This window comes from Anabrus simplex, chromosome 1 (assembly GCF_040414725.1).
Source record: "Anabrus simplex isolate iqAnaSimp1 chromosome 1, ASM4041472v1, whole genome shotgun sequence".
In the NCBI taxonomy this organism is placed as follows: Eukaryota; Metazoa; Arthropoda; class Insecta; order Orthoptera; family Tettigoniidae; genus Anabrus; species Anabrus simplex.
Window position 1 is genome coordinate 843,466,750 of NC_090265.1, and position 16,219 is coordinate 843,482,968.

General features: G+C 39.0%; 1 protein-coding gene across 5 annotated transcripts in view; it reads left to right on the plus strand.

The window, feature by feature from the left end:
* Positions 1-16,219, plus strand: part of Mlf (myeloid leukemia factor) — a 185,822-nt gene that overhangs the window by 84,550 nt on the left and 85,053 nt on the right. For 3 of the 5 annotated variants that reach the window (XM_067136405.2, XM_067136407.2, XM_067136408.2), the window contains exon 5: positions 2,302-2,437. In XM_067136405.2, the coding sequence (XP_066992506.1) occupies positions 2,302-2,437 (136 nt within the window). Of the gene's footprint in view, positions 1-2,301; positions 2,438-15,143; positions 15,291-16,219 lie in introns of those variants that run through there. The other 2 variants (XM_067136409.2, XM_067136410.2) reach the window with 2 other exon arrangements.

The following is a 16,219-nucleotide window of genomic DNA, read 5'->3' on the forward strand; positions in this document are numbered from 1 at the left end:
TTTATTTGCACCATCAGTTTTCTTGCAACCTTAGTCTACTTATTTTATAATTCTTAATTTCTCCTTTAGAAAAAAACAGTTTATATTTTTTTCCTGTGTTGAGTTATCTGACTTACAATAAGTCTCTGAATTGAAGACTTTTCTTTCTGTTTACCTATGGCACCTATATGCTGTCGTTCCTGTCTCTCATAACTGACACATTTCTTTTCCATAATAGAATTCGTTAGGCATGGAGCTCATTGCTGTTTGTGACAATGGTACCTTAGTGTTGAACCTACTATGGGAGATGGGTCCTGTTTTTTCTATTCACTATCTTAATGTACAGGTGCGGGTTAGTGTCATACAAACACTATTGTGACAGCTGGTAACAATTTCAAGTGTTTATTCTATAACTGATGCTGGGAGGATATATGTACAGAACTTCGTTGGTACCTTGGTTGAGTACCGGTCTTACATGTCCCTTGACACCTCATACGCCACCCACTGCAAAATTGTGGCTGTTGATGTAAATACAATTTTGCCATCTGGTGGTGTATCATGAATACACACACCTGTTTTTTTTTGCAAAGTTAAAAATTGTAAAAATTTTGCAAAATTTCACAAATTTGCCAAAATGCAAAACTACCTTTAAGCAAAATCAAGATTGACAAAATTGTGTTGAATTGTTTTTTGATCCAAGAATTATAATGGAATATGATTTAAGACTGAAGTCTCTCTTCTAATAAACCAAATTCCCATCCTACAAGAACTTTCAGTGTCAGAGTACCTTGCACCATACACTGTATTTAGGGATCTGATTGGTATTTCATGTATAGCAAGTAAAGGTATTGATGTGCTTGCTATTCTTCTTTCTCTGAAATCCAAATATAGGCACTTTGAGGAAGCTGCAGTAAAGACTTTTATGAGTCCCAGTCAGTAATACTGCTAGCGAGAGATCATTTTCAATGGATTGTTACATAATATCTAAGAACATTCCAGACTCCTAGTAATATGGCACTTGTGGTATATCTGTATTTTTCAGACTGATGTGTAAATTATGTATGTAGGCTAGATCCTATTTGTTAAAATGTCAGGATAATTTGTTTCCAAACATCCTTGTTTTTATATATGTAATATGCGTTTTCATCAGAAGCATAACTCTCGTGTTTCTTGTACATATGTAAAAATAAAATGTTTTACTGCAACTTGATATCTGCCATTTTTGGTTTAGCTTTTATTGCTGAAAATTGGAAATGAAATTTAGCAAAATTATTGACAAAATCAAATAAAAAGTGAAGAATATACCCAACTTACTTAAAAATGACTGGGACAAAAATTTTCACCCTAAACGCATGCCTCTAATCATGGGAACGTGGCAATACGGCTTGATCCTGTGATCCTCTTGAGGGAATAACTATATTAAGTTTTAAGTGTTCTGGTTCCAGGATGTCAATTTTGAACGACTCGTACCTTAATACATCCCTTTTCATCAAAAACCACCCACTATCGTTAGTGCTGTTCTTACATCATTAAAATAATCAGCCCTGGAAGTATTTTTTGGCCAGTGCACTGCCAGTGACAGAACTGAAAATGTATTTCCTTTAACTGATTATCATCCTTTTTCTAAAAACAGGTCTTCCCTTTTTTTCTCTCCTGATTTATCTAAATTCTTCCTCTGACTCAAAGCAGTTCAGAAGTTCAATCATCTAGTGCAAAATAAAGGGGAAAAAAGTGGTGTGCTTAATTCACTGATATAAGATATTCAGTGAGAGAATTTCGTGGTACTCGCAGACTGGCTGTAGGTAAGGGACCCTGACATAACTGCTTCACAAGTAGTGTGACTAGCAGAATACAAGGGCACCTGCCATTCTAATGAAAACACCCCAATTAGACAGTGACTGGCAGTGGACGTGAGTTGGGGGTGGTGTTGCCAAATTGAAAACTCCCCAACTCGGATGTGACTGGCAGTAGGAAAGGACACCTACCTTCATTATGAAAACCCCTCCAGATTGATTGTAACTGGCAGCAGACAAGGGGGCCTGCCATTATAACCCATATTCCACAACTCAGCTGGGAAATGAGGTCTGCCATTGTAATTAAAACTTTAAATTGAAACCAGACTTTTACATGAGAAACTGTGTATGGCGACCACTCCTTGATGTTTCACGGATAACGCTAAAAGCAATGTAATAAAATCTTGCAATGTGTGTAATATTTTACATCAAATTCCGTATACAGTGTAGAATTCTGTAGCAAAGCACAGGTACATGAGCTACTAGGAATATAAATGTAAGTGTAATTTGTTAAAAATGTTTGTTTCAGAGGAGGCTGAAGACTTCAACAAGGAGTTTGAGCAGAAAGCCCGGCAGGCAGTGGGTCCAGCCATATCCTACCCTACACACCGGCACGGTCGACGAAATGCACGTGAACCGCAGCTAGCTCTCCCATCTTCTACCAGGTAAAGTGGATTCTCAACATCTAAAACTTCATTGACTTGCTTGGTGAAGTTCTTCTTTCATCTGTAAGATATGTTTTATTGTTAAATGCTTCCCTCTTTATCATTTTTACTATTTTGCTTAAGAGATAAATGTGTACAGGGAACACTGGAAATTTAAGTGACTAGAACAAATGCTAAGTATGCTGTATCTTCACTTACTACCATTTTCATTTGTTGGCTACCACAATCTTCCTCCTTCAGTTTTAATAGGTGACGCTTAACACTTGCTGGAGGAACTGTTTGATAGAGAGCCAGGTGGATTACCTCAGACGGAATGCAGGCCTTTGTAGACAAACATGATGGGTTCGATCTGGGCACGGGTCGGTGGTATTTGAAGGTACTCAAATAAGTCAGCCTCGTGCCTTTAGATTTACTAGCAGGTAAAACAACTCCTGTGGGACAAAATCTGGCTCCTTGATGTCTCCAAAAACCATAAGTTGTTAGTGGTGTGTAAAAATATTTATTACTAGGGAGGCTTTTAGACCCCAGAGAAGTTGTGCTAAACAGATTAATGCTCTAAAATTAACAATGGCATATGGACTCCAAGAAATAGACTGTTTGAACTTAACTTTTAACTAATACCAAGTCAAAAGTAAAGTTTGGAGCAGCCATTCCCAAACTGTGGTCTGCTGACCCCTGGGGTGGCTGTGTTGAAAATCCAAGGGGTCTGGAAGAATAATAATAATAATACCGTAACAATCTCATGGCATCTTTTTTCTGGGATCCTAACGAAATCTTACTCATTGAATTCACGCCAAGACATGCCACCACGAATCGTGATGCTTAATTTGTACTGCTGTCAAGAAGTCTTCGCCGGGCTCCTATCCTCAGTTTTATTATCCTGCTTCCCGTTTTCACTACCATGAAGAGCAAAATTGTATTCCACGTACACAATTCATAGATCATTATTTTAAATTTAAGAACTATGTATTCACCGTTATACTATATACCGTATTTACTCGCGTATTAGACTCCTCCCTTTTTTTTTTTTTTGTTGCACATTTACAGCCAAAAATTTTGTGCAGTGAACACATGACTTCTAGGCTATAAAGAGCTATAAATTGTACATGTAAACATTCAGCACTACTCTTTAACAAACTTATGAATGTATTCTTGAGTTTCACTGGCTATTTTTGTTGGAAGGCAGTGTATCTAAATTCAAAAAGAATAAATGGTGAACACATGACTTTCAGGCCTACGTCGGCGGCGGCAGATACTCGTATCAGATTCTTTTCTCGCCTCCAGTTCCGTAGTCCACACGATGAAGGTGGCACTGATGGCTTATCAGACCAATTCTTGCATGAAACATGCAGCGACACGTTTCATCCACTGGAAGGTGGGGGACGTGGCAATGCTTGACGTAGCTTCTTTCTCTTGCGAGTTTCCTCTTTCTGTCTTCAAAATTCTTGCTCAAACTGTACATAAAGCTGAGGTGGTAGCACGCCAGTGAAGGCGATCCAGTGCCAAGTATTTGGGTTTATATTTACTCTTCTCATGGTCTGCTTAAGTTGGTCTTTATATTGCTTCAGAGGTGCACCACGCGTCCTTTTGCCAGTGCTGAGTTCACCATACAGGATTTGTGGAGGGAGTCTGTCACTCATACGATGGATATGGCCTGCCCATCTTAAGCCGATGCCCAACGATGGTGGCTTTCGATACTATTTAGCTTTGCTTTCTCAAGAACGGCTATATTAGTTGTATAGTCAACCTATTTACAGTGAATTAAATGTATTTCGGATCCACCTTTTGAATACAATAATAATTTATTGATGTGAATTATATCACATGCTGTTCAAAAGAGTGGTACTAGTTTAGACACTAATTACGTGTAGTCATCAGCCAGTGATACAAGTAAGCAAAATACAAACATCCAAAAAACAATATAAAACACATGACACACATACAGTAGTAATTTAAAATAAGTTAAAATTATGATACAAAAATGAAGTAAATTTCTTTAATAACTAAGGTGAGAAACTTGGTTGTTAAGTCCATTCACACATGATAGATGATCCAGCTTGAAGCATATGTCATAAAATGTTTATATCTTTGTCTTGTTAAAAGAAAATTGCAAAACATGTGTCATTCATATGAAGAATAACTCTTGTTTGTATAAGCTGTGGCATTTGACGGTCTTAACTCAGTTGGTTCCAGAGAAAATAGTATGGTCATGTGAAGATCTTGTCTTGAAAGCATCCTTGATTCCCAGTTCGATATGGGACCATGGGAACCTGATGTTTTATGAAAGCCAAATTAAACATGTTGCAATTACAAACACGGAAACAAGAGTAGAAAAAGGTTCAAACTCACCTTGAGCAGCTTGTTGGAGCAGATGGTGAATGGAGTGGAACTGAGCTTCTGAAGGAGTGCAGGAGCAGAGGCCAAGCGACAGTGAGAGGAGGATGGGGAGGGGATAGAGGAGCAACAACAGGAGAATGGGGCTAAGTTCGAGCCTTTTTCTGCAAAAGAACGTAATGGCAGTCATTTGTGTCTGTCAGTTAGTCCGTAGGCCTACCATGCAGTAAATCTGATCACTGCTCTGCTTTCATTTGAATTATTGTCATCTTGTGCCGCCAGTTTACCCTGCTACCGGCATGTCTCCATTCCAAATGTCATGTTAACGGCACTCGAGAGTACTCAAGATTCCGTTTTTTGTAACTTAAAAAATAATTTTGTTCCCGACTAGAGTCCAAACAGTAAGAATCTATTTGCAGATGGTTTCTGGAGATGTTCTCTGTTTTTCCCAATTGGTGTATATGTAGCAGAAGCTGCCACCCCTTCTAAATAAAGGCTTGCAGCAAAAAGCCAACCCACCAGCTGATAACTAGCGTATGTTAAGAGTTGTACAGTAAAACCTTGTTAATTCGATGTCGTTGTTACGCAAAAATCAACTTCGAATTACGTGATTTCGAATTAACCGCCGCTAACTCGAAGTTCATAAATGCCAACCTCCTGCTGCGTCACAAAATATTCTAAGATTCTTTGTAGCATGCAATCACCTTGATTCACGGTTAAACTTTTCAAATGCTGTGGGAAAAAAAATAATTCCTAATTGTATCCAACAAGGTGCATTTATTGATATAATGCTCTTGGATAACGCCATACACTGTCAAACATAACCTCACACCCGGGAAAAATAAAACAAGATTCAAAGACAAGGAGTACGGTAATCTCCTGTATATGCATGATGCAATTAAGCAAATAGGTTATAACCTACTTGATTTAAGTGCAGTATGAAGCACTTGCACAGGGGAGCCAACAAGGCTGTCCAAATTGGAAACGCATTACACAAACAAAACAAACTTTAAAAACCCAGACATATATTTAAAACAAATATCAAGAATAATAGATAACTTTGTACAGTACCTGAATAGTTCACAAATGTTTAATGGTCCAGTAGGGCTTTTTTTGTCTCACATTAGGCTTATTGCCTTTTAAAGAAAGAATGTATGAGAGGCTGCTTCATCTTTTTTCTTATAAACACTAGCTACAAACTGCTCCATATGGGCCATAGCCTTAATCGTAGAGTCGTCAGCATCACTTCCACTTACCACTGAATCCAACACGGCTAGAGTGGCAAGTACATCATTCTTTGACGGGATAGTTGCTGACGTGTGCCTCTTTGTCTTGTTCAATATCAGCTGTAGCTGCATCTCCCTCTGGCGTCAAGTGATCACAGCTGATCATCATGGCGGGATCCTGCTCTTCTGAAGTAGTCTTTGCACGGTCTATGGCGATGGTTTTTGGAGAAAGTCATACCGACATCGGACTTTTGCCGTAACTCCTCCCATTCATCTTCATTGTCGTCTTCTTTTCCTTCTACTTCTCTTAATGAACCAAAACCACAACTGACGAAGCTGTTCTTCATTGTCGATGAAGGAATAGCGTCCCAGGCAACTGTCACACTCCGTATTGCAACAATCACATTCCAGTTGCACATTTCTTCTGCCGGAATATTTCTAGCAACTTCCCGGAGAAAGTAACGCACCAGTCGCTTTCTGTAGGCACATTTCACAGATGAGATTATGCCTTGGTCTAGGGGCTGAAAGTAGCTCGTAGTGTTGGCCAGCAGAAAGACTATGCACACGTTTTAAAATTATGTTTGTGTGCAATGCACTTATCCAACAACAGAAGTATTTTCCTGTCCTGGCATGCCATTTTGTGCTCAAGGCATACCAGCCACTCCTCAAAAATTTTGCCTGTCATCCAGGAATTTTTAGAAGACTAATATTTACACGGAAAGTGTCTGATGCCCTTAAAACATCGTGGCTTCTCGAACTTGCCTATGACGAAGGGACGCTCTCGTTTTCGTCTGCATTGCAACACAGAAAGACTGTGACCCTATCCTTGAAAGATTTCCTGCCATGGCACTTCTCTCCCTTAAAACCATAAGTCCGTTTGGGCTCAGCATTAAAAAACAATGCAGTCTCATCGGCATTGAAGATATTGTTCAGTGCATACGAATTGGTTATGTGAGCCATGTTTTCTCGCCAACTGTCTGCATCACTAGTGTGCACTGATTCGGCTTCTACACACACTGCCTGCCACGTGATATTGTGCCATTCCTTAAAACGCTGAATCCACCCGTTTGAACACTGAAACTCGAGACCCATCTTCAGTGCTAGTTCAATTTTCACTTTCTCGCTGAATCTTTGAAGAATACTGGCGCTTAGCCATCTCGCAACACAAAAAAGGAACATGTGCCCTAAACTAAAACATAGTATTAATAAAGTATAACAACTTGAAAAAGTTTATAACTCCACACCAAACTTTAAGTAAAATGAGTAACTAGAAGAATACAAAAGAACTATGATTTCACTAGAACTTGGCAACTCTGAAGCACACTGTTGACACACCAAACTCAAAGTGAAAGTGCGGAAAGATACACGTTCCGGAAGACGCATTCTATCGTGACGCATTGAATTTTTTATTCAAATTACGCCGTAAAGTATTATTTTTATCAAACTGAAGGACAATTTTGAATTAAGTCTGAATTTCAATACTGGGACCGACGTTTTTCGAATTACGAATTATCCTTATTTCGAATTAAGCTATTTAAATGCAAAACCGTACCTCGTGTTTCTGGGGACGAGAGATTCTTCGAATTATGCAGCATTTTTAATTAACCAATTTTGAATTATAGAGGTTCTACTGTATTTCCAAATGTATAATACATAGTGACTGGAAGCATTCTTTCAATAACTGCAGCTATTGAAAGGGAGACCTTTATTTTTAAGTACATTTCATGCTTGCTGTCTACATTTTTTACATCAGGATTTACCTAAACAGCTTTAAAGCCGGCATTACACCTGCCGAGTACTTGGCCAAGACAGTGCATTCGGCAGAGTACTCGACTAATGTGTTAAGTACAGTCAGTACTCGGCCTAGTAACGAACGAGTAATTTGGATGAGACAGTGGATAGAAACGTGGCCCAACTGCTTGGCCGAATGAGTACCCCCACCAGCTGCCCACTCACCTCGACGCTTCACTCGCTCTTCACTTGGTCAGCGTAATCAGTCAATTGTGAAGGAGTGTTATTGTGTTGTCTGGTGCGCTGTGATTTGATTTCTTCAATGACAATTGCTAAATGGACTAGTGAAGCAACGTAAAAATTCATTCAAGAGTACTTGTTTATGGGACTTCAAATCGGCTGTGTACAAAGACAAAAACTTGCGTGATGCTGCTTATCACAAGTTGGTAGAAGCTACCAATTTAGCTGACTTTGGTGTACCAGATGTAAAAAAAGAATAGAATTAAAAACTGTTGTTACTAATGTAATCTTCAATTTCCTCTATTTTTGGCAGGTATGATAAAGTTGCAATAGTGTTTAAAAACTCTTCATTTTCCACATTTTCCTACTTCGCATAACCATCTTCCCGCACCCTTTAAACATTTCAACTTACTGACTCTTCCACTGTCTCTTCCTTGCGTAATCACATCTATTCCTCAATAAGTTGCTCGGCCCAGTACTCGGTAGGTGTAATTCCGGCCTAATTGAGACGAGAGACCACATTGTTTAGGTTAGGTATGCTACTAAGTGCCAGGATAGTGTTGAAGTTCTACCACAGATAGAATAAAAATAAATAACAGGAAAGCTTGTTGCATTTATGGATATCTACAGGTGTGGCGGTAATGAATTTTATTATTGTTTCATTTTGCATGTTCGTTGCCTCCAATTTTTTAAAAATTAACGAATAATATGTTCTGTTTGGTGTGTCCGAAAACTGTAAAAGTAGTTAGTGGGGATGTAAAATAATAATAATAACTTAATTTACTGCGTTATTATTATTATGATTATGATTATTATTATTATTATTATTATTATTATTATTATTATTATTATTATTAGCGTATTCTCCCAATAATGGAAGACGTTAAGCAAACAACTCAATCAACATCTGCATCATTTGATGGCCAGGCAGGCATCAATTTTTGAAAATGAGACATAGCTCTCATAGTGCATTGGCACTGCTAGTGGCTTCAAGTAGCCTATGCAGTGGCCTCCATGGTATGCACTAGCCTTGCGTCTTGGGTGGTGTGCTAAGTCCCAACTGACGAGCCTAACTTAGCACACGAGGGCGAAACGCAGGCAACCAAGAATGAGTTAGCTGGAAAATTTATAATGTCCAATAATGGACCATTATATTGGTATTAATGCGAGGTATGGTACGTAGAGGTTGTTTTTGGGAAAGCACAATCGGATCGGTTTCCAAGATTCACGTTTCTTGACTTCCTTCTCCCATTCTTCCATAACCTTGTCTAGGACGACGTTGAACAGAATAGGAGAGAGTCCATCACCTTGTCTCACACCTGTTTGAATGTCGAAGGGTTCTGAAATTTCTCCCATAAATTTCACTTTAGATTTTGTGCCCGTTAGTGTTTGTTTTATGAGTTCTAGGGTTTTGGGATCTAGTCCTCTCTCTTCTAGAATTTGGAATAGTGAGGGTCTGTCTATCGCATCATATGCTTTTTTGAAATCTACAAATGTGCATACTGTAGGCTTTTGTCCGAGGGCTCGTAGTTTAAGTATGGTTTTGAGGTTGAAAATTTGTTCTGGGCATGACCTGTTTGGTCTGAATCCTGCTTGAAATTCTGATAATTTGGGTTCTAATTGTTCTTGTGTTCTATGCAAGAGACAGGCTGATAGTATTTTGTATGTGACTGATACAAGTGAGATTCCTCTGTAATTGTTTACGTCTAACTTGCTGCCTTTTTTATGTAGTGGATGGATTAGAGCAATCTTCCAGTCATCCGGTAGCTTTTCGGTTTGCCAAATGTTTTGGATTATTTGTGTAATTTCTCTGAGTGAATTTAGGCCTAAATTTTTCAGAAGTATTATTATTATTATTATTATTATTATTATTATTATTATTATTATTATTATTATTATTTACCTGTGTTGGTGAGTAAAACAATGGTTATGGTTGGATTGTTTTGAGTTTTAAACCTACTTCGCTCCTAAGATTACGTAGGCTATATTGGCCTGAGTTAAGAGATATTAAACGATCACTTTTTTAATGGTCTCGCCTGCTACTATACTAATAGCCACGAGCGTGAATATTAGTTATATTAAACACTTATCCCCAATCTGAGGTGGTGCAGCCCCCCAATAGAGGCGAGCTGCATGTACCATTTTTACTGCATGTCATCTTTCCTGCCATTCTTAAATCTTTTTATTACGGTACCGGGAATCGAACCCAGGCCCCGAGAACGGAAGCTAATTGTGTTAACCTTTACAATGGTGGACATTCTTCACTCCAAAAAAGATATATAGCATGACTGATGCACGCTTTAATTGCGCAGGTCGGACACAAAACTATTCACCTATTTGAACATCTTCATCAGGGCTGCGATAGGCCTGCGCTACGGAGGTGACCTTTTTTAACTACGAAACGCAGATTTACCGCATGACTTAGATGCGTTTTAGCTGACTACATAGCTATAATCAGCTGATGACCCAGACTGGGGTCGAAACTGGTACCATTTCCACTTTTAATTAAATAAGAATGTTATCTCTACATCTCTTATTTACTTGTATTGAATAGGTTGAACTACCATATTTATTATTTCAATTTAACTGTGATACTTTTCAATATGGAACAATGAAATTTTTATCTTTAAATGGAAGAAGTACTCGCGGACAGTGTTACGGCAGTAATGGAAATGTAGTTTTAGCACCATATCATATTAATTGGAATACATAGCAAACCACATACCATTGGAGATGTAAAAATGGTGCAAACACTTCCAGAAACATCGCTGTACCAGTTGGCTTGCCTGCCCCAAATTTAGTTTTATGAAACTTAAGTGTTCCCCCCCCCCCCCCCCCCCCCAATGTGTTTGTCGCACCGACACACACAGGTCTTGCGGTGACGATGGAATAGGGAAGGCCTAGGGGTGGGAAGGAAGCAGCCATTGTCTTAATTAAGGTACAGCCCCACCATTTGCCTGGTGTGAAAATGGGAAACCACGGAAAACCATCTTCAAGGCTGACGACAGTGGGATTCGAACCCACTATCTCTCGGATGCAAGCTCACAGCTGTGCGACTCGAACCGCACGGCCAACTCGCTCGGTAAACTAAAGTCTATTGTATGTAATTTATGAAACCCAACAAACATGATATTTCTCCATTAGGTCAATATTGCTTTGGATCCTGCCTGTGTATCGGCAATGTAAAATGAGCCATGAAACTAGCAAAGGAAAAATGACTATATATAATTTCCTTACCCTATCTCGCAGACCATTGTACAAACATGTGATTCATTGCTCCTTGAAAAAAACGCGTACCTTTAATGCAAGTTATGCTATGCGATTCGTAATGGTGGAAAGTTGAATGATTTAAAACTTGGGCATGGATATTATTGAGATTTAAGGGTATCGTGTGTTTTCTTTCGGGACTCTTGGATAATGTGGAGATCGCCTATCCATTCTAAACGCTCTTCAGCATAGATCGTGCACCATTGTAAAGAGGACACAATGTTCATGCCTACCAGGTTACATATCTGCACTTATTGATTCACTCATGATGTATTCCACGATGCTTTCTGCTTTGTTTCTCCACAATATGTTTTGCTACTAGTTTAACATCACACTTACATATTGAATTTTTACAGGGACTGAAGGATGAGAAAGGGCTGGGATTGGGAAAGTAGCGATTATGGCCTTTCCGTCAATTAGAAACATAATGAACCTGTCTCTGGAATACATTGTGATGGAATGATTATTTTGTGTCTCGGGCTTCACTTCGCCCGATGATTCTGCTAGCCAATACTACGTCCTTTATGGTTATCAGTTTGAGGAAGTCCGTGGTGTTTTCCTCACAGTCTGTTCCTTCCAGGAGTGAAATGTAGTAGAAGCTTGTTATGCTATTGGGCAAAAATAAAGCACAAATTATATTGCATATTAGTTCCTGTTTGTTTTGGATGAGACCCTGCTTTGTCCAGCAGTAAACCTGCTTTAACAGGCAGACGCTTCTTTCTTTAAATCTTTTTTAGTTTTAGGCACATATTCTTCAAGGAACCACTTTTTAAATATTTGTCTATCCAGCCAAGAGTTCTCTTCGTTCCTGTAAGACAGGCAGTGCTTGGCAGTACAATGAAAGAGCTCTCGGCTTAGCAGACTTTCCTACGACACCTAGCTTGTAAGTTAAGATTGCCAGATGCATTTGATGTAACGAGATCTGTCTCTGTAGACATACAGGCTTTTGGGCTTAAGCGTTGTCAAGAAAACAAGATGAAACTATGTTTGCTCTGCATCTTCATAAGAAAATGTTGACTGTTCCTGAGGAAGTCTTCTACAATAATGAGGGTTCGACTTTAACACAATGCTGACCGGATGCTTGAGCTTGTCACATACCCTGTGGACCGGACATTTTTCTACTGAGCATACTAGGGTGCACTTGATTATAAAAATGTACGTAAATATTAAACCAGTCAAAATATTATCTTTAAAGTTGGTATGAGTACTGACCAATGCCCCTAGTAGTACTTAACATATCGGAGATAAGCAAGCAAATGCGTGTTAATTCAACAACACGTCATTAATGTTTACATCATTATCGTCGTCAGTCACTTGAATAAATAAGCACACTAGGTAAATTACGGCGTGTAGAGGCTTGAATATCACCTCCACTATCGCTCTCACATTCATTTTCCACTAATTCATTATCAGTATATCCATTTGGACGATCATAGGCATATAATTCCTATCGTCGTCAGCTAACACTGTATTCTGCGGGCGCTCCATCTTGTCATAGACTGAACTGGCAGAAAGAAAGTAGACGTTTCGAGACTAAATCAAAGAATAAAAGAGGTCGTGAATAAAAGAAAAGTGGCAGATATACATCTACGATTTATTCTACTCAATGTGCAAGTTCGAAATAGTTCAATATATGGTCAAGAGATGTCACGGGAAGACCGAAAACAATGTTGTGAATAAAACAGAGATTTCTCGGGGCCCGTCACCTACCGCTGGCGAGCGTACTACGAGATTTCTCGGGGCCCGTCACCCATGTGTTAAGAATATTTTACTGTTGGAGGTTTGTAGTGGTATCTGATTCATCACCAGGTCGCTCGCTGTATGATGGCACAGTGCTCCACGCAGGATCTGTCGAGAACATTAAGCCCCAAATGAGATATTCTATCCTGGTGTCTTTTGTTACTTTAGTTTCTATTTCTCCTACCACATTCGTCCCCGATTCGTCTGATGTCCTCTGATACTTCTCCAGTACGCATGGTCTGATAGAACATCTCATTTGGGGCTTAATATTTCCACTTGTAATCACGTTTAGAAAAAATAGACGATAATAATTATTATTAATATATTGGCTTTACGTCCCACTAGGTACTTATACGGTTTTCGGATATGCTGAGGTGTCGGAATTATTACCACGGTAGTTCTTTCCTGTGCCAGTAAATCTATCTACAAGAGGCTGACATATTTAGGCACCTTCTTCACCGGACTGAGCCAGGCTCAAACCTGCGAATTTGGGCTCAGAAAGCCAGTGTTTAAACAGGCGATGACAATATTTTGTCTACTTTACCCCCAAATCTCGCGGATGGTTTTAGGCCTAAAAACTCGCTCATTCGCTTCGTACGAGAGAGGATATTTTTGGTAATTGAGCAGAATTATACCAAAATCCTGGTCATTTACACAAAAGATAGCGAAACGTGCGTATGTTGTTAGCAGAAATAATATGAGCAGTAAATTGATTTGGTTACTTAACTGCACCTGATCACGTCATCTTTTATCACTAATTTCTCCTGTATTTATGCGTTTTGGGCTTTCTTTTTTACTGGAGAGAAGCATCGCAAGTATACTGTAGTATCTGAGAATGTTTACGTGTAATAATTTTAAATCCTATCTATATCCACACAGTTTTAAAAGTCCCCTATTTACATTGATGAGTACCGCGGAGTGAGCATTCTGCCAAACAGGTGTGATTTCAACATGCTCCACTCGCTACAATGATTCTTTCGCAGACGGTGGCCTTGCTGCTACCTCTTGTGCATTATTTACTAACTCTATCGAATCGTCTTAGTTCTTCACATCCTAATATATGGATATGCCTACCAGATTACCTGATCATACGCCACATGACTTCTTCCTGTGAGTCAGTTAAAGCAGTTAGTGTATGTGCAGGAGCCTGAAAATCCTAGTCACCTCCAGCAACTGGTCAAAGGCATGTCAGGTTGTTGCACCCCTCATGTTAGGAGCAAAAATGTCTTTACAGAGTTGTGCTGAAACCTGTATAAACAAAGGTAGTGACATTTTGAGCATTTGCTGCACTAATTATGCAGGGTACACTGCTTCCTACCTATATACAGTTGGCTACGTATCCAATAAACTTTCCTTTTCAGGAACAAATAAAATATCACTCGTTGGAACAAGTAGATTTGTGGAATATACCAACCTGGGAATTGAACTCCTTTCCTGGCAGCTTAGCTCCACAATAGCAGTGATGCACGACTTAACCACCTTAGTTATGGAGAGCTGTGGCATATAACTGGCACACTAACTGTCCAAATGTACGGTAGTGTTGTTTGCAGCTGTGATTGTTTTAAACATTCATTATAGTTTGTCATTGAAATGACATTGGTACTAATGATTCTATTTATTCTAGAGCATTAACTCGATGTAGTGGCGCTAAGGTAATATACAGTAAGATCAGTGTTCTTAAGTTGGCTACGATACAAGTACATTGGGCTGTGTATATCCAAAAAATAAGGCACAGATACGCCATCCAGCATATTTTACAATAACAAACTAACCATCTGCAACGTCAAGTTCTCAGTGACGACTGACTAGTAAAAGCTGCTGAGAGGGGCTAACTATTAGCGATCCTTGCGAAGAGAACTCTGTAAGGGAATGTTCACCAGACAATATGGGGAAGCATGCTAGTTGAAAGGCAGATAGCATAGTAGACAGCAGTGGTTAAAGTTTGAGAATGCACGTCCATCGGGAGTAAAATGCACTAAGTGAAGTTTCTGATCACAGTAGTTGCACTTAATGAACACTTACTGTAGGCAGTCCACAGGATAGTGGAGCCTAGGATAGTGACTCTATAGCAGTGAGACAGGATTAAATTATGTAATTAAAGAGCTCATTGGTACACATGTGTTGGTTGTATATTACTACTTCAGTGTATAAGTAGTTGTACTTTCTAGTTACAGGCAATCTCGGAAGACTGGGCGACCCTTGAAGTACTATTAGCTTAAGACGGGCCTAGCTAGAAGAGGAAGCATAACATTTTGCTCTCTGGAATTGTGATGAGTGAATATTTGGAATAAAATCAATAAAGTAATTGTTGTATTTGACTCGTAAACTTCAATTTGTCCCATCAAAATTTTATTTATTTTTGAGTGGTATACAAGTGGATAATTGCATATATCTTAGCGCAATCCGAGAAACAAGACGGGGTTAACCCCATACGTCATTTTCGACGTAAGGTGCGTGTTGTGTAGTTTTGTTATTTGGTGGTCACATTTTTTACTCCCATTCAAAACACTTGGGAAGTTTCTACTATAAAGGGAGTCTTGCCAACTCCCATTCACAATACAGCTGGGGAGTTTTCATTAAGTTTCATCAAGCTTTGTTTATAATCGAGCAATGCAGCTCTAACGTATAAGGAATCAAGATATGACCAAAGGTCATACGACCAAAGTTGAAGATCGCTCCAAATTGAGCGGCAATTGTGCAATCTGTTTCGTGATATGACCTACTGTTTAGCCAGCAGTTACCCCGTAATGAAGGTATGCACTGTCTTTAAAATTGCCTCTTTTTTAAGCGAATAAGTTCTCGAGTACATTTGAACAGCTTGGAATTTTTCCTCAAAAGGAAAGTGTCTAGGTTTTCGGGATTAGCACTCGCATGCATACGGAGAAATTAAGAAATTACTATCGTTAAAGTATACATTAATTGAAAATAGGATAATTGAAAACAGCCGGATAGGGCAAGTAAGTAAATATAAAGTGGATGTATTGGAAAATGAAATATCCCTCACTAAATTGTGATAAGAGTTCCGTATTTAAGAAAGTGGTAACAGGAGAAATTTAGGCGCATGGTTTCTTCCGTAAACATATAAGATGACTTATGGTGCTATTACTTACGCCTAAAGAGGCAAGGTAATAAAGCAGAAACAGACGTGGAAGAGAAATACAGTAAAAATTATAGCAAATGTGGTGTGACATAATGGACTACACCCTGAGGTATTGTTAAAATTAACAGCCCCCCTTAGTGCTAT